The 23,984-nt window shown below is 35.0% G+C and overlaps 1 protein-coding gene across 2 annotated transcripts in view; it reads right to left on the bottom strand.

Annotated features, from left to right (window-relative positions):
- The window catches only part of mybpc2b (myosin binding protein Cb), a 29,365-nt gene extending 6,176 nt beyond the window's left edge, over nt 1–23,189 (bottom strand). Inside the window, exons 1-24 of one of the 2 annotated variants that reach the window (XM_084102391.1) lie at nt 23,059–23,182; nt 14,365–14,379; nt 14,229–14,246; nt 13,609–13,668; nt 13,364–13,512; nt 10,866–10,983; nt 10,711–10,759; nt 9,854–9,913; nt 9,607–9,773; nt 9,390–9,522; nt 8,947–9,071; nt 8,185–8,290; nt 7,750–7,919; nt 7,465–7,630; nt 7,263–7,369; nt 7,143–7,172; nt 6,275–6,417; nt 4,973–5,132; nt 4,563–4,667; nt 3,383–3,571; nt 2,650–2,784; nt 724–891; nt 550–638; nt 276–471 (exon numbers count right to left, since the gene is read on the bottom strand). In XM_084102391.1, the coding sequence (XP_083958517.1) occupies nt 276–471; nt 550–638; nt 724–891; nt 2,650–2,784; nt 3,383–3,571; nt 4,563–4,667; nt 4,973–5,132; nt 6,275–6,417; nt 7,143–7,172; nt 7,263–7,369; nt 7,465–7,630; nt 7,750–7,919; nt 8,185–8,290; nt 8,947–9,071; nt 9,390–9,522; nt 9,607–9,773; nt 9,854–9,913; nt 10,711–10,759; nt 10,866–10,983; nt 13,364–13,512; nt 13,609–13,668; nt 14,229–14,246; nt 14,365–14,379; nt 23,059–23,077 (2,677 nt within the window). In that variant the 5' untranslated portion in view covers nt 23,078–23,182. Of the gene's footprint in view, nt 1–275; nt 472–549; nt 639–723; nt 892–2,649; nt 2,785–3,382; nt 3,572–4,562; nt 4,668–4,972; nt 5,133–6,274; nt 6,418–7,142; nt 7,173–7,262; nt 7,370–7,464; nt 7,631–7,749; nt 7,920–8,184; nt 8,291–8,946; nt 9,072–9,389; nt 9,523–9,606; nt 9,774–9,853; nt 9,914–10,710; nt 10,760–10,865; nt 10,984–13,363; nt 13,513–13,608; nt 13,669–14,228; nt 14,247–14,364; nt 14,380–23,058 lie in introns of both variants that reach the window. The other variant, XM_084102392.1, reaches the window with a different exon arrangement.
- Between the last annotated feature and the right edge of the window lie 795 nt (nt 23,190–23,984).

The raw sequence follows: 23,984 nt of genomic DNA, 5'->3' as shown, positions 1-23,984 counted from the left end.
TCTGTTATCAAATTATTGAAATATTAACTTAATCTCAGGGGGTAAGTTAAAGGGGTACTGAATTTGTAAATTGTAAATATTGTGTTAAAATTTACTTTATTAGTTATTAGTTATTATTAAATTGCATTAGATGGTATTATTTCAACACCATGCTCTCTATATATCAGTATTGACCACTGAAAAATCCTTATTGGTCGACCACTGGTTTTAATGATATTCATACGCAAGTAATGCATGTTGGATAAAACAGTAGCTACACGTCTTTTTTGTCTTACCTACAATTCGGATGTCTATGGTGGCTGAGTCCTCCATGTTTTCAATTTTCAAGACAAGTGTGTATTTCCCAGAGTGATCTCTCTCAGCGGAACGAATGAAAAGGATGGAGTCGACGTTTGAGGTCCTGACACTTACTTTCTTTTCATCCACTGGCTGCCCGTCCTTCAGCCATGTCGCAATAGGACGAGGTTTGCCCTAAAAACACACGTATACTTGTTCATTTGTAAAGCGATCTGGCTTTGGATGTGGTTCATTTGTATTTAACATACACACCTGGAAGGGGATGACGAGGTTGATTTTCTCTCCGACTTTCCTGATGTATTTGGTTCTGAGTTGACGAGGAAGACGGATCTTCGGATGCTCTGAAGCGAGAGGAGAACATCACTGTGAAGGAACAAGTTTGCTAGAGACACAACTTATGTTTAATGAATCTTACTCTGTGCTTACCCATAATCTCTCTGACAGTGACTGATTGCCCGAGCAATGCTGGAGGGCTCTGGCCTGCAATATTTACTGCAAACACACGGAAATTCACCTTCTCTCCAGTGGGAAGGTTTCTCACCACGAAACTCTGACGATCAACGAGTCCAGCGTTCGCAGGATGCCACTCCGTTTCTGACACGGAGAGAAAATCAAAGAAATATACATTAAAAAAAGGATTATTAATAATAATTAAATGCAAAACGTAAATTTAAAGTAACTAAATAATTTTAAAAAAGATATATATTTTAACATACATAATTAAAATAATAATAATAAAATCATAAAAATGACAAATTAAAATAAGTAAGAACTAAAATAAAAACAAAAACAAAATATATATTTTTTTTTTTATATTTTATTTGTTAAAATAATTAAGTAAAAATTGGACTGGATGATATATTGAATATTCAACATACAGTGCAATGCATAAGTGAATACACCCATGCTAAAGTTGACTAAAAAGAGGAATAAAAAATCATATTTTGGAAATTGAACTTAATGCCTTAATTTAAAAAATTAGGAAAAATCCAACCTTCAAGGACACCAATTTTCTTTGTGAATGAATAATGTATCGTAAATAAATAAATGTTCTTCCTTAAAATACATGGTGCATAAGTGTGTACACCCCTATGTTAAATTCCCATAGAGGCAGGCAGATTTTTATTTTTAAGTATTTTTTTTAAAAAAAAATTAGGATACTATGCATCCTGATAAAGTTCCCTTGGCCTTTGGAATTAAAATAGCCCCACATCATCACATAGCCTTCACCATACCTAGAGATTGGCATGGTTTTATTTCAGTTAGCCTAAAAGCTAGTTTGATTTGCATTGAGAGATGATCTTATGGAAAGTACCCCATGCCAATCTCTAGGTATGGTGAAGGCTATGTGATGATGTGGGGCTATTTTAATTCCAAAGGCCAAGGGAACTTTATCAGGATGCATAGTATCCTAATTTTTTTTTTTCAAAAAATACTTAAAAATAAAAATCTGCCTGCCTCTATGGGAATTTAACATAGGGGTGTACTCACTTATGCACCATGTATTTTAAGGAAGAACATTTATTTATTTACGATACATTATTCATTCACAAAGAAAATTGGTGTCCTTAAAGGTTGGATTTTTCCTAATTTTTTAAATTAAGGCATTAAGTTCAATTTCCAAAATATGATTTTTTATTCCTCTTTTTAGTCAACTTTAGCATGGGTGTATTCACTTATGCATTGCACTGTATATTTGCAATGATTTCAAATGCAACAGAAGATTGAGCAACACTGTCCTTGTCATGAGATTAGAATAGATTAATGAGAGCACTAAGACTGATTCGATGACACTGAATGATTTGCAATGATTTGTTCACATTATCACTCAAAAAGGTTCCCAGAAGGAGTTCAGTGTATGTTAGTGTTTTAGTTAAAAATATATGTTGGTAAATATTAGATTTTTATTGTTATACGTATACAAATGAATAGTTTTCATACATTTTAGTTATTTATATGGGAAATGCTGCCTTGCAAATTACCTAAAAAAAATAAAAATAAAAAAAAGTCAGTTAATGTTTATTTTATTTCAACTAACGATTGTTAGTTGTTATATTGTTTTCAACTAACTGTTTTTTTTATATATAATTTTGGTTTTAGTTAATGATTATAACCCTGAGTGAACAATTAAAAAAAATATATATTTTGCTATAATTTATTTTAGCTATATCACCCAGCCCTATTATTTAGCAGATGTTACAGTATTTATCCATGTATAGCATGATATAGGAGCATTTAAATGGTATTCTATAGCATATAAATGGAGCAACCTTGCCCAAGCGCACATGTTTCCAGTAGCTTTGTGTAGTGTTAGTTTAGGTCTAGAGTGATTTGACGTAGAAGATGATTCACCTCCTTCCTTGCAGTATTCTATGATGTATCCATCAAGCCCTCCAGCTCCGACCTTCTCCGGAGCCAACCACTTCAGTGAGCACGTAGTGTCCGAGACATCATCAACGGTCAACTTAGTGGGCTCACTAGTGGGGGCTGAGAGAGAGAGAGAGAGAGAGAGAGAGAGAAAGGAAAACCAAGAGTTAAAGGAATAGTTGACCCAAAAATGAAAATTAGCCCATGATTTACTCACCCTGAAGCTATTCTGATGTATATGACATTCTTCTTTCAGACGAATACAATCGGAGTTATATAAAAAAATGTCCTGGCTCTTTCAAGCTTTATAATGGCTGTATGAACTTGACGCACAACGTCAAGTTCAAGTGTTACTCTTTTGGCGTAAATCGATGCGTACGGTCGTCTGCCAGAAGCTAGTTATTTTAGTCAATAAAGTTTAAAATATGGATATTTTTCTTACACGAATGCATCGCTTCACTTCAGAGGGCCTTTATTGACCCCCGGAGACGCGTGGAGCACTAAATCATGGATAGACATAAAGCCATTCACTGCCATTATGACGCTGGAAGAGCCAGGACATTTTTTAATATAACTCTGATTGTATTTGTCTGAAAGAAGAATGTCATATACACTTAGGATGGCTTCAGGGTAATTAAATCATGGGCTAATTTTCATTTTCGGGTGAACTATCCCTTTAAAACAGGAGATCACAAATTTCATAGCAAAACCTTCTCACCGATTGGCATGAATGGTTTGGAGCTGAGACTGGGACCCGACAATCCGATGCCATTGACCGCAAAAACTCTCATCTCGTACACAACGCCTTCAATCATGCGCTTGGCCTCGTATGTTGTGTTCTCATACACGTCAAAGTTCAGCCTCGTCCATCTAGATGATCCTTTCTTCTTCCTCTCCATCAGATAGCCTAGGAAACAGAAGCAGAACAGATTCCTGTCGACATGACGCAGTGACTTCTTCCAAGCGAGTTAAATAGGCTTCGTTTACACTGTCAGACTTTTGGGATTGACAACCGCATTTACTTACAGGTGTGAGTCTTGAAACGTCCCGTTCACACAGCAACGGTAGCGTCTGTATGAACGTGCAACGGGAGCGAAGCCTGTATTCTCTTACCAGTAACCACATTAGCGACAGCGACTAAAGTGATATCAAAGATGGCGATGTCCATTAAACTGAAAGTCTAATTACTTTTAACTTGACAAGAGCCTAATCGAGCTGCAAGGTCATCTATCAAATCTTCATTAACCCACAGCAGGCTTTATATCTGGGTGGAGAGCGGAGCATTTGAGTCCTTATGGATAATCACAGAAGTTGTGTTTTATTTTCTACTTACAGGTGAAACTCGAAAAATTAGAATATTGTGCAAAAGTTATAATTTTGATGATTATGGCTTACAGCTTATGAAAACCCCAAATTCAAAATCTCAGAAAATTAGAATATTACATTAAATCAATAAAAAAAAGGATTTTAAATACAGAAATGTCGGCCCTCTGAAAACTATAATCATGCATATGTATATAGTTACATATACTAAATATATTAGTTTCACCTTTTAATTTGAACTACTGAAATACACAAACTTTTGCACGATATTCTACTTTTTCGAGTTTCACCTGTACTTTTCTTCTTACTTGAGCACTTTATGTTAGAAAATGTTCATTTATTATTTTTTCAAGTTTTTTTATTTTTTGACCATTTCCAGGTTCTAAATATTCGTAAGAATTATTGACGATAATATTGTTTATCGCAATTATTTCTGGGACAATAATATATCACCCAACAAAAAGTAGTTTTTGATCATGACAGGCCGAGGAAGGAGTTCGGTTATAGACTGCGGTTGTCACTCCCGTAAATAACTGTACTGTTTCTAATTTCAGGTAATTTCAGGTGTGTGTTACCCTTTAAAGGTGCTCCTCCATCAAACTTTGGAGGCTCCCAGATAATATTGGCACAGTCTTCTCCAACTCCAGTACACTTCACGTTCTCAGGAGGATCAGGAACATCTGCAAAAGTCAAGAGATTTTAGAAACATCTACAATGGCATGGGCTTGACTCCCAGGGAATGCAAGAACTGATAAGACGTTTATTAAGTTGCTTTAGATAAAAGCATGTGCCAAATGCATAAATGTAAACCTAAATGTGCATTTAAGACCCTGAAGGTGCATTCACACTAACAGCGTTTCAATCATTAGAGGTCGAGTAGTGTTTGTAGCTAGTAGATGTTCAACTACTTGAAATGTCTTGCTTCAGTTCTGGTCATGACCACAGTGCCCTCTGCAGGGAGAAAGAGGCAGTGCTGGAAACACACCTACGATTTTGATGAAGAGGTTGGCTTTGTCCTCGCCTGCCGGGTTGGTGACAGTGATGGTGTAGTTCCCTTCATCTTCTCGCTCGGCTCCTTCAATGACGAAACAGCTTAGCTCTTTCCTGTTTTCCACACGTACACGTCCCTCTGATTCTGTCACTGCCTGTAATATACAGGGACAGCGGTTTTATTCATTTATAAATGTCTCTTATGCTCACCACATTTATTTGATCAGTAAAAACAGTAATACTTTGAAATATTATTACATAAAATAACTGTTTTATCTTTTAAAACATTGTAAAATGCCATTTATTTCTGTGATGCAAAGCTGAATTTTCAGAACAATTACTCCAGTCTTCAGTGTCACATGATCAGTGTCAATCATTCTAATATGCTGATTTGCTGCTCCTATACATACATTTCATTTATCTGAAAATTATAACCACATGATCATGAGACCCTGTATTATTTCTTGTTAGTCAACTTACAGTATTTCTCAACACAAATAAAATAAAATAAAATGTTCACTCTGTTCTTTATCCACGGCACACACACATTTTTTTGTTATATTTGTAAAAATAATATTTCCATTTTACGGAGCCCCTCACCTGACATGCAGGGAAAAAGATGTATATCATGGCCACAAATGAACAATTAGTTCCCACGACTTACTAATAGGTCAGCACGTTCTACTAATTTGTTCCCTCGGTTTAAGTAAATTGTGTGCCTGAAATAATAATACATGCCCTCGATTTACTAAATCAAAACGAGTGAACGAATTAGCATATCGTCACCACGATATGTGTATGTTTTTGTCTGCATGTCGTGTAGGGCTCTCCGTACCATTTAACTTTTATTAAAAACCCTGGCAATAAGCATGTGTAATTTCTTAATTCAAAGGTTCACATTAGGCATACAGATATTTATTTCTGTAGTTGTCCTTGTTTTGCCATATTGATACATCCCTAGTCATTACCCACTAGGCCAAGTCTCAAATAAGTAACTTCAAATATTTTATGAATTATTTCACATTTATTACGTAATATAATAGAGAGTCGACAACCTATGAAGGGATAATCACTGGCACATGACAATAGCTAAAGAAAAGTATGCATTTAATTTAAATAAAGTTCCTCGAACTTGCATACAGAGGTGCTATAGTATAAATACTATAAAAGTGTGAGATTTTTATCTGTGCAAGTGCGCAGATCCAACAAACTATTCTGTGATTATCCCTCCGCGTGCCATAAGGTTAGTAGTAATAAGGTAGTAATTGTCATCAAAGTTACATGAGCATATGAGTACCTTCTCTCCCTTCATCCAGCAGACGGTGGGAGCGGGATCTCCTGAGATCTCCACATCCAGACGCAGCTTGTTACCAGCAACAACAATGATGGTGTTTTGAGAAACCATATTACCAGCCACATCCAAATGGATCTTAGGGGGATCTTAAAAGGAGCGAGACAAAGTAAGCGGACGCCAGCAAGTGCGGTAAGGGAGCAAAGGTTCTGATGCTATGTAGATAAGAGATTAAAAGTCTGGCAAAGGGATTAATCGTGGTCCTACCCAGGGTTATTATCGTCAGCTAAAACTAAAAGGGTAACACTTCACAATAAGGTTCCATTTGTTAACAACATTAGTTAACATAAACTAGCAAAAATACTTCTGAAGCATTTATTCATCTTAGTTATGGTTCATTTCAACATTTACTAATACATTATTGAATTCAATAGCTGTATATTATGTACATTTTAATTAATGGACCTAAACTGACGTCAACCAACAATCAACACTACTGTTAACAAAGATGAATTAATATTGTAACAGATGTACTGTATGTACATTGTTAGTTAATGCTAGTTAATGCAACTAATGGAACCTTATTGTAAAATGTTACTATTAAAACATTTAAAGACATTTCTGTTTATTGAAATAAAGCTGAAATAAATTAAAATATAAATAATAGTTGAAAAACTTGAAAATGTTGCCTTGGCAATAAACTGAAATAAGTTTAAGTAAATATTTTTATTATTATTATTACAATTATTCTAGTTAATTCTTCAAAATATTAACTGGAAATAAACAAAAACAAAAACGAACTAAAAATCTGAAATAAAAGCCAATTCAAAATATTAATAAAACTATAATAAAACTAAAATAACACTGGTCCTACCTTGTCTGGGAACGTAGTCGATCTTGATTTCTGAAAGAAAAAGAATAATCTGATTATGTACGGTCCCAACAGATCAACAAATCTGAGATAGTTTTGCTCACTATAGAGTTTCCTTCTCACCTAGGAAGTTGAGTTTAGCGGAGAGAGAGAGCGCATAACCGTCCGGGACAAACGTGTAATCTCCAGCATCCTCTGGCTTGACGTCATCAATGACTAAACGATGAACCCTGGAATTGATTAACACACACACACACACATTTAAAACATGCATAATTACATCTACGAGCGAAGTGAACTCATGCGCATGTATCTGAACGCTGACCTGCCGATGTGGGTCATCTTGACACGGTTACTGGCCACAACTTCCACGCCATCCTTAAACCATTTCCCTGTGACCTTCTCGTCAGACACCTCACACTTGAACACAGCTTGCTCTGCCGATTTGACCGTAAGATCTGCGATACTTTGCAACACCTCCAGTTCCTTCTCTGGGGTTGAGTTTGACAAAGACAAGAAAAAAAGAAAGAGTTTTAAACTTCGGTCCTCAAAACCACCAGTTAAACAACTGTAAATAAAAGGATGGTTGTAAGGAGAGATCAGATTTTACCCTCAACGATGAGCTCTCCCTTCGATTGGCCTCCATTGGTGTAAACAAAGAACATGCCATTGTCCTCTAGTGTTGCCTCTTGAATAATAAGACAGTGGCGTTTCCCATCCTTTTTAAATCGATAGTTCGCATTTTTATCATCTCGAGACAGCTCCACATCTTCATGCATCCTACAAGTACACATACATTAAAAATGTAAAATGTGCTGCCTATGCAGTAATGATGCAACTTCATCCAGAATGCAAAAAGTGCATATTAGTGTTAGCTGACATAATTAGCATATTAGTTGACATATTAGTGCTGTCAAATGTGTTGTTCTGGAGATGAAATAAGTAATTATAGCCATTCGACTTTACAGTGCATTTGACAGCAATATTTTTTTTAAAAATGTTGCAAACTATTGTCTGTTTGTAGTTTGTTTATGTGTGTTTTTACCAAATGACGTGTGCTCCCTCCTCAGACACTTCTATCTCAAACTCCACTCTTTCTCCAACCACAACATGATAGTCATCCAGCAGTTTAGTGATGGTGATCGGTGGCTCTGCAATGCACAAATTTGGTGTGGTGATTTAAAAAAAAAGATTTTAAACATTGTACCAGATAAAGAAGGTGTTATTAAAGTACATTGTACCATCTCAAAATAAAATAATACATTTGAATGTAAGATGGACTATAATAGTTCCTTCAGAATGCAAAAGGGTTGGACAGTTTTACAGTTTACTTTGACAATAGTTAATGAACCTGTAATGGGCTTCTTAGAAGGAGAATTTTATGCTAATTAAATTCCACTTCACAATGATCAATTGTTTGCTTTGCAAAATCGATTGTAAGAGTGCAGTTTTTTTAAGGTCGCCCCCTACTGATAAAATCTAAGATGAACTGATCGAAAAGAAGAGATTTTTCCATGACTTCACCATTATGTTTTTTGATTTATGGAATAGTTAATTACTTTAAAAAGGGAAAACTGTTATGGTAATAGGGTCAATGCATAATCCCAAATCTTTGTAGTAATTATGTCAACAAAAAAAAGTAATGGCTTTTTTATATAAAAATGTTTGAATAAAAATGTAAATATTTGGAAACAGAGGTGGAAATAGGCCAAAATCAGGCAAGTTCATGTCAATAAAAAATGTATATTAAAAAATTAATTGTTAATGACAAGTTACTGTATTTTTTTTGTAACTGATTTACACACACCTTTAACAAAGACTTCAGTGAAGCATTTATCAGTCCCGATCACGCATTCATATGCTGCATCATCTGCCAGACTGCATTTGTTAATCGTGAGGGTTCGAATGTTTCCATTGGACTCCATGATGTATCTGTCACACAAAGAGTCGGTTAAATCACAGAAATATGTGACATCTCCTTACAATATCAAACATGACAGAAGCCATAAAATAAGATTGGATCTACAGGCTTCTCATGGCCTGTATATTTGGACAAAATATTGTCATTTTTGCCATTTTGTTTGGTGCATGAATGAAACACTTCACTCTTAAAGTTCAAAATATTAAAAACTGGATGATCTTCAATAATCATAGCAATGTTTTTGGTTCAAATAATTTTTTTTTTTTTTTTTTGCCCATTAATGTGTCTTTGAAATTGAATGTATGTCTATGTATTTTCTGCATTCTCACTTGGCAGAAGGTTTGATCTCTTGGCCGTTCTTCAGCCATTTGACCTCAGCATTAGGGTCAGCCACCTCCACAGACAGGACGATCTTCTTTCCTTTATTAACAGAGTACGCCGACTCCAATCGTCTCAGGAATGCTGCGGAAACATCCCACACACGATCACACACTCACAAACAGAAGCACAGAGACTTGATTTTTCATTTATCTCTCTTTCTCGTACCCTCGCTAGCTTTGGGCTCCACAACCTTCATCTTCTTGAGTCGTTTCAACATTCCACGCAGGTCAGTGATGCCGTACTGGAACGCGATCTTCTCATACTCGCTGGGATGAGCGTTCTTCAGAATCTCCCAAACGTCGATCTCCAACTCTGGCTCTGGCTTCTTTTTCCTGTGAAAGTGACGTGATCAATAAAAGTTAGCGGTTAGAGGAGATGGAGTGTGCTTTTAAAGGACAGAATGAACACTTACTTTTTAGCAGCTTTGAGAAGAGCACTGAAGTCCAGACTTCCCTCGTCCTCCCCAGCATCACTGCACAGCACGTGTTGAATTCACAAAACAAACATTTCATGCAATATAGTACATACTTGTAAAAAGAACAATTTATGAGTTAAATGTATATATACAGTACGTAAATGAAACACAATATAAATGCTCACATTTATGTGATTCACAAGTGTGCGTTCATTTGTTTTCCTCGCATTGAGGGAAAACAACAATTTTCCTAAGTCAATGTTATCATATATACGCCCCAATATTTAGATTTAAATTAGATTTAGATTAACAGTTGACCAATATGTGACCCTGGATCACGTCACCAGTCACATGTCGCACGGGTTTATCTGTGGCAATAGCCAACAATACATTGTATGGGTCAAATTTATCTATTTTTTTATGCCAAAAATCATTAGGATATTAAGTAAAGATCATGATCCATGAAGATATTTTGTAAATTTCCTACCGTAAATATATAAAACATTTATTTTTGTGAGTGAATGCTGCACAATCATGAACATAAATGGACAACTTTAAAGGCTTTAAACTTTATTTTGTTTTGCACCCTCAGATTCCAGATGTTCAATAGTTGTATCTCGGCCCAATATTGTCCAAACCTAACAAACCATACATCAATGGAAAGCTTATTTATTCAGTTTTCAGAATATGTATAAATCTCAATTTAAAAAAATTGACCCATGTGACTGATTTTGTGGTCCAGGGTCTCATATGTGTTTTTTAGTAGTTGATTCAATTATTGAATTTAGTCCTGTAACTGTTCAGTCATAAATTGTGAGAAATATATTCTGTCACTTCTGTCTACTCAGACTTACGCTCTTTTGAAGGCAGACAAAATATCTGCTTGCTCCTCTTGTTCAGCAGCTACAGACAAGGAAGAATGATAAATATAGAACAGTCATTTACAGATTCATACTAAGAGATAAAGCGTGTAAGTGTTATTTTTGTTGTGTGTGAAAGACACACTAACCCTCCACAGTGATCTCAAAGGTGCAGCTGTCACACTTGTCTTTGGCAGACACTTCACACCTGTATCCACCTGCGTCTCCTGGGACCACCTTGACGATCTTCATCTCGTATGTGTAGATCTGGGAGAGAACGAGCGAGCGAATGAAATGTGACACATTTAAGTATGATGTTCAATAAAATACATGTCACAAAGTCATTTTATTTGATCAACTTAGTGTAAAGACAATCTATGTGTGGACAAAAAAAGCCATTCAGTGTATAGCGCTATTAAAATTATTATTTAAAGAGTTTTGAAGGTTTCTAATCATAAAATTAATAACTTTAACATTACAGTTTTGACTTTGAACAATAAACAAATGCTCTACTTGGATCGAAGACCTATACACAGCATATTTATGAAACCCCTGGCCAGATGTCATCTAAAACTAATCATAACTTTTAAGTCAGTAACATAAAAAGGTATATTGGTTTAATTTGAATCTGAAAAGTAAGACAGATTTGCACTGACTAATTGTTAGTAGGTCAGACAAGTTCTTAAACCGATGTCAAAAAACAAGCGACAAGCTTTATTTGTGTATTTTATCCTCAACAGTTTTTGAAATGATGTATGTTTTCAATCATCGTCTAATAAAAAATCAAAAAATCAAAAGACAAAGGAAGCCGATGGTGGAATCGGCTCACGACGGCTGCATCTGGACAAAAAAGTTGTGCTTGAACACACCACTAAAACTAAAGCCGACGGTCAGCTAGCATGTACGTTCTGTGCCTTTGTGAAAGATAATAACGTCCACAACAGCAGATGAGAGTAATCTGTATTCTTCGAAAAAGTGAACGTGAATTAAAAATGTTAATATACAAACCATTAACAAAGCAACGCTTACTTACAATTTTGAATATGAATCATGCAGATCAGTTTGTCTTCACTTATACAGACCCTTTCCAAAAAATTTGAATATCATGGAAAAGTTTATTTATTTCCATAATTCCATTCAAAACGTTAAACTTCCATAGATTATAGATTCAGGGCCCACAACTTAAACGATTTCAAGTATTTAGTTGTTTATTTGTACATAATTTGGGCTTCCAGCTCATAAAACCCACAAAAACAGGATTTCAAGAAAGTAGAATATTACATGAAATCACACAGTAATTACACAGTGATACCATGGTCATTGAACCAGGTTTTGGTTCTTTTGGCAGTGTGGGCAGGTGCAAATCCTGCTGGAAAATGAAGGAAGCATGAAGTGCTCTGGAAATGTCCTGGTAGACGGCTGCGTTGACTCTGGATTTAATAAAGCACAGTGGACCAAAGTCCTCTTTTCTGATGAGAGCAAATTTTGCATCTCATTTGGAAACCAAGGTCCCAGAGTCTGGAGGAAGAATGGAGAGGCACACAATCCAAGATGCTTGAAGTCCAGTGTGAAGTTTCCACAGTCTGTGTTGGTTTGGGGAGCCATGTCATCGGCTGGTGTTGGTCCACTCAACGCAGCCGTCTACCAGGACATTTCCAGAGCACTTCATGCTTTCTTCAGCAGACAAGCTTTATGGAGATGCTGACTTCATTTTCCAGCAGGATTTGCACCTGCCCACACTGCCAAAATAACCAAAACCTGGTTCAGTGACCATGGTATTACTGTGTAATTACTCTGTGATTTCATGTAATATTCTCATTTTTTTTTTAAATCTTGTTTTTGTGGTTTTTATGAGCTGGAAGCCCAAATTATGTACAAATAAACAACTAAATACTTGAAATCATTTAAATTGTGGGCCCTTAATCTATAATCTATGGAAGTTTAACGTTTTGAATGGAATTATGGAAATAAATAAACTTTACCATGATATTCAAATTTTTTGGAAAGGGTCTGTATTAAAGGGATAGTTCAAACAAAAATGAAAATTCTAGTAGGAGAAAAAAATACTATGGTGGTCAATGGGGGATGAGATCTGCTCGGTTACAAACATTCTTCCAAATATCTCCTTTGTGTACAGCAGAACGAAGAAATGTATACAGGCTTGAAACAACTTGAGGGTGAGTAAATGATGACAGAATTTATTTTTGGATGAACTATCCTTTTAATTAGGCTTCATACAGCCATGTCGTAATGAAAATATTTGTGTATTGAATGCTCTGTAAAAATGAAGATGTAGGAAAATGTGTAAGTGCGTTCTTTGTGAGCCTTGTTGTCTTAGTCGTTTGCTTGCTTTGTCACTTTCGTTTTTCTTCTCATGTGCTGGTTTACAAAGCTGAACAGCCAATCTTGATGGGCCGATGCCGGTTCATCATGCTCAATTGGCTGGGCTAAAGCTGACGTGCGGAACACACCGCAAAAACTAGCCCAGAGATGCTCACCGACTGCTAGATGTTGGCCGACTGTCGGCTTGGTGTGTCTTTGTGATGTTTATGCAACTGGCATTTGCAACTGAATTTAGAAATCCTGTCATGGTGCATATTTTTTTACATTATATGGTATTATATATGACAGCACAATGCCCTCTAACCTTAGTGTTTCTGTCATAGGTCTCTTTTATCTGGATGTGTTTTCCCGCTTTGCTGCCGAGGTCCATCCACTTCCCCTTTAACCACTTCATGGTGGGTTTACGTGTGAGGTTGGTGGAGTCCACCTTAACCACAAATGTTACATCTTTACCTGTGTATAAAACATCAATATCAGCATCCTGTAATTCCCATTGATGGTTGTTTTGTTATGGTGCTTGTGTGTGTGTGTGTGTCTGAGTTTTTATACCTGTGATGGCTACCACACTTTCTGGCTTCTCCACAAAAAGTCCTGTCAGCTCGGTTCGTCCTGCAAGCATGGAATGAGTAAATACAAATACAAAGATATACACACACATGCAGACAGACTCAGATATTCACAGATAGGGATCCTGTGAATAACAAGCCATGGTGAAAATGCTGTCAAGAAGCACGCTCTGTTTCTATTTTAAATATTCCTTGCAAATATTTAAAACATATATTAATTTCAAGCATAAAACAATAATACAATGGGTTGTCTAAAATAAACAATGTATTACATTAATGATAGTATCACTGAAATAAATTAATTCTGGATGAGCTTCATGCACAAGGTAAGAGTCAACAATTCTTTCCTCATCTCACTTTTATTTTGCAGTCATTCATTTGAATTAAAATGTATATCAATATTAGGGCAAGCCAATTATATTTACAGACACCTCAATGTAAATATAATTGGAATTGTTGCAAATTATATAGAGTCATGTCATGCACACCGAACTCTAAAATAAGTTCTAAGTGACTCCTTATAATTAGTAGTAAGTGGTTTATATATAAGGACAATATAAGGAAGTTGCTAAGGGATTTTTTAGAACCATTCAGATGTATTACCATCCTCTCCTGAAGCTTCTGCAGATGAAAGAACACCATTAAACTAAAGAAATCTACTGTGTGCACAGCTGTATATTTTTTAATGGTTAAATACTCTTGTCATTTGGAAACAATGCAAGCTAATGATGTCACTTACCCTCAGGTTTTACCTCTGTGGAAAGAAATGAGGAAAAAGTGACATTAGACGTGGTTAAATAAAAATATAATTCATTTATAATTCATTTCTAGCTAACAAGCTATGGACTTTCCTGAGGTAAGTGTAACATCACGTGACACGGTATTTGCAAGCTGATTTATTTCGCTGTTGAAACACTGATTGCGTGATTACATGAGGCATGATACATTTTAGTAAGTATGGTACTTTATATTTCAACATACCTTCTGATGTTCATTCACTTTTATTTCGTACTAAAATGAATAGTAGGCCTATTGAGGAAGATTGGTTCACTCGCGCTCCACGCGATTATCGTGATTTGTTCAGGCACATTTACATTTGAATTTCGTAATAACATTAACGCAATTTGAAAGCTGAGACGTTCTTTTATCGAGTCAAAATTAACGCTATATTAATTAAATCTGGTTTCTCCACAACAGATTTTTTGCGACTTTCGACTATGTGACCATACATCAACGGTAACATCAACGTTGAAAAATATTGTAACAAAGTGACATTTGATTTGATGTAGGTATTGATCTGGAAATCGGGTTCAAAATGTAATCAAATTAGAAATATAAATATTTAAACTAATTTCGTCTTATCAATTTTTTTGGCCATAAATATAGCTGATGTTACGTTCATGAACACATTTCAATTCGGGCTGTGAAGGGGCATGTAGGCTATGTAATTGGTTGGATCTACTGAACGAATACGTCCATCACTGATCGCTCTGTTTTGAGTCTGAACGAGAGAGAGATCTCGTTCGTGAACAAATTAAACGAACTGGTAGCCTATATTTCGTTCGTGAATGAAATGAATGAGAGTAGGCTATGGGTAGATCGGTCATTTAGCATGTGATTCAACTTCATTCAAAGCGCAGTTATAGGTGTGCACATACGATTGTTTATATATTCATATTTTACATACAGACCATAACTTAACGTTTAATATAATCCCAGATTTATGAATGTCTGACCAAACAATTAAAATGTTAATTATGCAAGAAAACCTTGCTTTTGGTCATCTGAACCACTTATTTTGACTTATTTGATTAATTTAGTGAATAAGGCACACATTTTAACAAAGCCAAATCAGTTTTTTTAACAAGTTAATACGTTTGTTAAGACATAGCATAAAATACACTCTTTTTCGCCACCTGCTGCAGTATTTATGTAATATGAAGAAATTGTCACTGAACGAATCAGTGAACGAATCATTTTGGTGAACGAACTGAAAATGAACGAGTCTCTGGAAAGAATCAAAATTTCCACTATATAGGACTATAGGTCCTGCTAAATCCTAAATTATGTGGTTACATATTTGTGAGAAACACATTCAGTCAAGTATAGATGCATAACTTTATATATATTTTAAATAGTTAAATGTCGTGTAACTTGGAAACAATGCAATCTAATGATGTCACTTAGCCTCTGGGCGTACCTCAAATTGACACATTGAATTAAACATGAACTTTAAAAAAAAAAAGTTTAGTAATATTAATGTTTCAATTACCCGACAAAAGACATGTTTTTAAATATATTTCTGCAATACATTCATTCAATAAAATGTTCAAACTGCGGACCTGATGACTAAATGATTTAGTGAATCATGACTGATGACCACCACTTAAGTTACTACTAGTAACCATTCTGACATCATCTGTCCTGATGATAAATATATGCCAGACCTCTGAGTAGCAAGCTGATATGTTTCAGGAATCCTCAGGCAATCGGCCACATGGAAGCTCTACAATACTAAAAATACGACACCAGAAGAATATAGGTGGAATTAACTGACCTTCTGTATATTTTTACATGCACTTACATGATCTTTGACTGAGACTGATATGCTTTGCAGGGGACAAAAATGCACTTGTTATAGTGTTGGAGCTGTAAATTTGATTGAACGTGACGAGCTTTGCTGTTTAAACATGGGTTTGATTCCTGGGTTCTGGTTTAATGCACATGCAGTTTATTTAACACTCTGGTGCTCTTCATGAGGTGGTCAAAAGTTTTATTTTTTATTTGAATGATATGAGTGTACTATATTTTAATTCGATAATTTTTTTAAATGTAATATTTTGTATTTTTAGGGGATTTTATGATACTAAGTTCTATTTTTGGAATAGTTAAGATCCATTTATTACCTGTTAACCACTTTTTGAGCATAGACATGAAAATGAAATTTCCAACTTAAACTGTGGTAAATCTTGAATCCTATGGAGCGCAACAGTCTCAGACTTCAGTTTGATTTATTTTCAAAGAAGACACTTGACCGATTATCGCTGAAGTGAAAAAAAAAATGTAAAAAGTGAAACTCAAAAAGTTATAGAAGTTTATTATTATGAAAAACGCACAAAAATGCACTATTTTTTAAAATTTTATATGAAAAATGTATTATCCAAAACATGTTTTACTTTAAAAACTGTGAGAAAATCAAAGCCATTAATCTAAACAAGTTCTGAGGTTGATATCTCAAAAAATGAGCTTTCAGTAAGATTTTGTTTGGGTCGCAGTACCAAAAGTTTCCACTAGATGAAATTCATCTCCCATTCATTTTCAATGCGCTCATTTTTGACCACGAACAATACAAGTGTGACTATTTTTTTCAGGAACATTTAACCTTTTCAAATCATGTCCATATTGTTTTGTTTTGTGTGTGTGTGTGTGTGTGTGTGTGTGTGATCACATCAAGTGCCAAAACCTTTAGTACCATTCCTTTAAAGTAAAAAATTCACACACACACACACAAAAAAAGTTACATTTTTACATTTTTGACCACCACCAGAGGGTTAAAAAAGGGAATTTTTTCAAGAAACAAGAACACTTTTGAATTTCTTTAAACAAGAAATATGCTGAAAAATCCTATAAATATATTTCCTAGTTATCATAAGCATCTGCGGTTGGAAAAACCCATATCGGTTGAGTGCTAATTTATTGTTTTGGCAATTAAGGTGTTGATGCAACTTCAAGAAGTTTCCACTCTGATGATGAAAACTCTGTGATCATGTTGTCTGAAATAGCAGCATGCCTAACATCCACCCGCCTCATTCTCCGGAGGGCAAGATGTTGCCATGGCACTTGTTAAAAGGCCATGATAACTCCTAACCTCTCTTATGTCAGGCCAGGAATCCAACGAGCGACCACACCGGTATCAAATAGCATAGGCTATTTGCCATAGGCTCTTATGGTCAGACAAATAACTGTCAAAAATTACTGACCCCCAAGTATAATGACCCATAACCACAGATATGCAGCAATTTATAAGAGGATGTGCCAGGCAGGATGTTTTTATTTTCCACTTTTGATTTATTTGATTGTACATAAACTAGTCGACCCATTCCAGCTCAATTATATTTTTTAAGGGCACAGAATCTTTTATAAAGTATGGATCAGCTTCCTTTTGAAGGATGTTGTTGTTACTCATTTAGGTCTCGATAAAATATGAACCTCAATGATGTCATTTGTCTGTCTTCCCCATGCAGCCTCTTTTTTAAAGCACTGTATCACATTTCAAACCTCACACACACACACACAAGTTAAAACAGTAAAGTTATAAGCACTCACAAACCTCTGGAACACCATAAGTTCATAACATCCCATGTCATTTAACAGAAATAATAACACAGCGCAATCAGAAACAAATTTAGTCCCGGAAGAACTGATTGACCCTGTATAGTGTAAGCATTAAAGTTGAAGTGAGATTTCTGCACCAATAACGGCATGCGGAAACACAGTCGCATAATGTAGATTTGTTAAAGTTGCTCCAAATTTTGTGGCATTTAAAATTTTAAAATTTTGTTTCAGTCCTTAAAACAGGTGAAAAAAATGTTTTCTCTAAATTACTTGCAATATATATTGATTAACCCTGCCTTAAGTTTAATGTTATAATCTGCTTTTATATATTTTGGTATTTATAAGCATTTGTTATTTATATATTTATTTATTTAAATGTATGCTGCTTGAATTTATTGTTTAAACATTGATAATGATTGATAACTGATCATTTATTATTAAAAAAAAAATATATATATATTTAATAAAAGTCGAAAAATATCTTTCAGGTATGTGGATAAGCGACGCACAAATTACACACTACACTTTTACTATAAATTCAGTATTTGCCATAATTTATTCAAGTACTGATTTACCTTCTGGTCCATTAGCCACTACAAATATAAGTAAATAACTCCATTGACAAGTGTGTAATATCGTGTTTATGGTTTAAGTATCTTTTTTTGCAGTCTCTGGTATAAACACCTCGCTAGTAAGAAACTTGGTCTTTATGGTTGACCTAAGATGAATGTGTGTGTGTGTGTATGTGTTTCAGAGGGATTGAGGTGATACTCAACACAGTGTACTACTGGTGGATGTAGCACATTAGGACAGTAAGCTCTGGTCTTAGCACAATTCCACACATGGCTGTTATTAAACCTCCATCTATCACTAGAGCAATTGAGATTATGTTATAAAAGCGTCTGGTCGCACGTTACCAAATCAGCAAATCTGGGTGGCAAATATTGAAATGTTGCCGAGGCTGCGGTCTATATTTGTGCATGTAGACGGCTGATGTGGCGTCTGAGACACACACACACACACAATCTGTCAGCATTGTGCCCTGAGCAAAGCACTCGATCCCGGGTCACTCCGTGGGAATGTAATAAGTGTGCTGGTTCACGACTGATTTCACTTCTGGACTTTTAAATTCATATTTAAATGCATTTATCAAGTTGCAAACTGTTTACCTGTACCTTGCATAGTTTTGATCCTGTTTTCTGAGGATGAGGGCATCGCTATGATTATCTTCTATCAAGTAACAGATTCCAAGCAAACAGGGAACGTTCTCAGAACTTTCTGGCAAGGTTCTGTCAACGTTATGAACAAAAGTCCTTCCAGTAACGTTAATAGAATGTTCGTTCAAATAAGAGCACAAAAACGTTGAAATGTTTTAATTGGACATTCATCTAATGTTATGAATCTAACGTTCTGAGAACATTCAAAAGTAACGTTCCCATAATGTTTGCAAAAGGATAAAACGGAATGTTCCAATGTTTTCATGTATAGCCAAGAAAAAAAAAGTTTTTAAAACATTTAAAAAACTGGACTTTTTGAACTTTCATAGAATATTCAGACATAATGTTAGTGTAACGTATTTCTGTTAGCTGGGTTAAATCTGTTCTTAGGTTTCTAGCAAGTGTCAAGTGCATGTTTTTATTAACATTTTGGGCAATTATTTGCTCATTTTATAATTAGCAACCCAGAACGTTCAAAATGTGTTTAATGTGTATAATGTCAGTGTTTGGTATTAAATTACAGTGTTAAATATAAGCATTTTCACTAGTGCTATCAGACTTTGGAACCACATTAAATTATATTTTATATATATATAATAGATATATTTTACATCTGCACTGTAATTATTAGTTTTTGTTTTGTTTTGACTGACGCTTACCGATGTGAATGTACACTGAATGTACACTGATTTTTTTTTTTTTAAGAAATAAATACTTCTATTCAGCTACACATTAAATGTATTAATAGTGACAGTAAATACATTTATAATGTTACAAAAGATTTATTTTCATTCTTTTCATCAAAGAATCCTGAAAAAATGTTATCACGGTTTCCACAAAAATATGAACTGTTTTCAACATTTATAATAATCAGCATCAAATCAGCATATTATAATGAAAGTTCATACAGAAAATGTCACAATATTACTGTCTTTACTGTATCTTTGATCAAATAAATGCAGCCTTGACGACCAGAAGAGACTTCTTTATAAATAAATATTAACAAATCTTATCAACCCTGAAGCAAACGCTGTCTTTTCTGCTGTGAGCCATGATTCATTTATTGCATGAGCAATAACAGAGGGTTGAGTGAGTAAACACGACATAAGATCTCCATATGTTGAGTTGGCTCCATTTAAAACAAATTAGCTTTAAATTACATCATTAGGATAGTCTTCATTACATGCAACTGTTTTAAAACAAGTTATCCATGGCACCTTTAAATAGAAGAGTCAGCTATAACTTTGCATTTGATGGTGGCAAACACTGTTAAATCTGCTCTCAGTGTGTTCTTTCACACTATAAAGTCTCTGAAACTGAAGTGGCGATTATCAGATGGTATTTTTAGAGCTCGTCTCTCCCCTGGGGTTCTGTGGCATTACCATAACGGACGACAGCATCTGGAAGAACCCTTATAAGTGTGTGTCGTGTGTAAATCAACACTTCTGACGGGCTGCTGATCAGATTTACTGCTGTCGGGATGCATTCGTTGAAAAGGTGGAGCGAGGTAACAGAGTTTACAATGAGAAACTGCAATGAAACGGTCCGAGGGATTGATCTGATCACGTGATGTTCATCGGCTGTTTTGTCTGCCACATAATCACATTATAATAACCGTTGACTTCTCTTGTTTTTGCTCCGTTTCTTACTCAATTCATGAGTAATAAAGTTGTGATTTATAGACCGGATGGTGAGGTGAAAACAGAAAAGGCAGAGGTCATCGTGGGATATTTATATCTTACTCTGGAGTGGCAGAGAGGCCAACAATCCTAGATACTGAAAACCTTCATCAAATTCAGTTTAGGTTTTGTGGCATATGATACTGTCTGTCATGTGGCCGTGGGCATGGATTTAGTGAAGGTCTCGAGGGTCACTCTTTTATTAGTATGTGAACTGTTAATTGGATGCCAGCAGGGATTTATACACTTACTCCAAATGAAAGCACAGATAAAATGTGTCTCCACCAATGTGGCTCGAGGTTTCGGATCCTGCTCATCTTAAATTAGGGGTTGCCTTTGTCCAATTTCTCAAAATCATTTAGTGTTTAAGATTTGTGCATTTGGATTGCATATGCATATAACTAATATGCATATACAAGTTCCATTCATTTGTATCACAGATATAACACTAACAAACTAATAAACTTATTGCGATGCATATTTGTCAGTCACACATAAATGAAAGAGGACAGGTTTCTGGAATATTACTAATAAACTAAATGTTTTAAATACATAATAAGCTGGTTTATATATTTATCATCAATAAATCCAGTTTGTTTCACTTTCATACATTTTAACTAATTGACTATAGCTTGTCTCACAGCTAACCGTATATATTTAATTTTCACAATGAATTGATTCTAAGCTATCTGAATAAATGCATTTTGAAAATATTATTATTTAAATAAAAATTAAAGAGATGAAAATAGTTAGGGTTAGGCTCCACAATATATATATTTTTGGAGTGCATTCATTTATGTATGACTGACAAATACACATCTCAAGTTTATTGGTTTGTTGATGTTAAAACTGTGTAATCCAAATGGATGATCATTTTTATATGCAATTCAAATTCATAAATCAGAATTCTAGGCCTAAATATTTTATGAGTGTAAATGAACCTATTAAAGTTGCTGAAGACATTATTAGGGTTGAGGAATGAATCATTTGTAATCCGTTGGTCACTGTGGAACCAGCGGACGCGTTCATCTCTGTGCCGTTCACACACCATCAGCGGCTTCTCGTCTTACAGGCTCGATTAAGCAGGATGGTTTAAAAAGATAAACTAGTATGACAGGAGGAAGAAAAATATTTCACGACTGTATACTTGCAAATCACTGTCAGTCTGACAGAGCTTATGGTTTTATGTGCAGCGCCTCAGATTTAGTGAACTGTTAATGGATAGTTTAGACTACAGACAGATAGTCTATCATCTATATATATGTCTGTCTGTTTACAGAATGCAGATGAAAGTTATGACTTCATGCATAGGCTTAATAATAAAAAAAACATGCATGATCATTAAAAATGTAATCTAGAGGTCATGTAAGTTTTGTTCACTTCATCCATTACACTGAAAAAATATTGTTGTGGAAAGAATTTGCAAGAATTAAATGTTAATTTTTGAAGTAGAAAGACTGAAAGAGTCTTTTCTTGTAAAGTGTAACTCTAATAATCAGTGTGTGTGTGTGTAGAAGTGGGTGTGTTCCAGCTTTCCTCAGCCAGCTCCAGTTTGGAAGGTTTTAGTTTTACCATCTGTGCAACTTTCTCTCTCTGCCCTGACACATCTGCTCCTCCCTTTCTCTTCACACTGAGCCCTTCCTCATTCATGAACAATCTTTCCTCCGACACAGTTTTTATCCTCGAGCATTGCTTATACTATTACTTTGAGGTGCACATGCACATATTTAGAGACATTTAAAGCTTCCAAACTAAAGAAAGTGCATGGAAATATTGTGAAAAATTATGAGAAGCAATGACAATAGGGAAAGAACAGCACAATACATGCCAGATTACAATATATCTGTCATGTATCAAAAAGATAAAAAAATAAATTGTCTATCAATCTAACAGTTCTAAATCAGCAAATGCCAACATGTTTTGTTGAAAAAAGTTTGATTCTTATCTCTTATCTGACAATATCAGCTGATAAATAAACAATAATATGAGCACAAATACATGCAAAACATGTCAGTAAATATTTTTGTATCAATTTGCGCAATTTCCTGTGGTCAAGTTTTGTAAAGTGTTATTGTCACCAGCAATACGGTTACTAAACATACTAGTTACTAATACTACTACTAATTAAACAGCAGAAGTAGCATAAATACTAAAACGGCAGAAAAGAGATTGATTAAGAATGAAGGGAAAGGAGAGATGTACCTTCTGTGGGCTCAGGCATGGTTGAGGCTGCGTCTTGCTTGTCTTCCTTCGACTGACAAGCTTGTGTCACTTTTTTTTGCTTTTTATCTCACAGTCCCTCTGTTATTCAAAGCGTTCAGGGAACTCAAATTACCCACCAAGCAAGGAGAGAGTGGGAAGGAGGGAGAAACCAGGGGGAGAGAAGAGAGAAGGACTGACACTTGAAACCCCACTTGGATTCTCCAAGTCCAGGAACAAAGTTTGGAGGGATGGAGAGAGAGACAGAGATGAGGGACGGGACACGAGTGTTTGCTGACAGACGTGTTAAGGTGTTGTTATTTTACAGAGAGTTTTACACCAGCTAAACAGATTACTTCTCTTTCAACACCATTTCTTACAAGCACACCACAACATTTCTCTGTTTGCATCCACCTGTCTTTGACAGAATCTGCTTCTTCTTCTTTTTTCATTTTCTGTGGTGATTTTTGTGGAGTATAAAATATTATTTAAATTTAATTATATATTTAATTAATCTAATATAATTTAAAATATATTAATATATTGTACATATAATTTATATATATATAATATATATAACACGTCCTGTGTGTGTGTGTATATATATATATATATATATATATGTGAGTGTGTGTATATATATATACCTGTATGAGTTTCTTTCTTCTGCTGAACACAAAAGAAGATATTTTGAAGAATGTCAGTAACCAAACAGTTGATGGTAGCTATTGACTTCCATAGTAGGAAAAAAAAAATACTATTGAAGTCAATGATCGGTTGGTAAAGTCATCAACTGATTGGTTACTGGCATTCTTCAAAATATCGTCTTTTGTGAAGAAATTCATCAGGTCTGAAACAACCTGAGGGTTGAATAAAGCTATCAAATTGAATAAAGCTATCAAACGCACTGCATAAATTATAAATTAAAT

The sequence above is a fragment of the Abramis brama genome (assembly GCF_963993115.1).
Source record: "Abramis brama genome assembly, chromosome: 24".
NCBI lineage: Eukaryota > Metazoa > Chordata > Actinopteri > Cypriniformes > Leuciscidae > Abramis > Abramis brama.
This window is presented reverse-complemented; position numbering and strand designations above follow the sequence as displayed.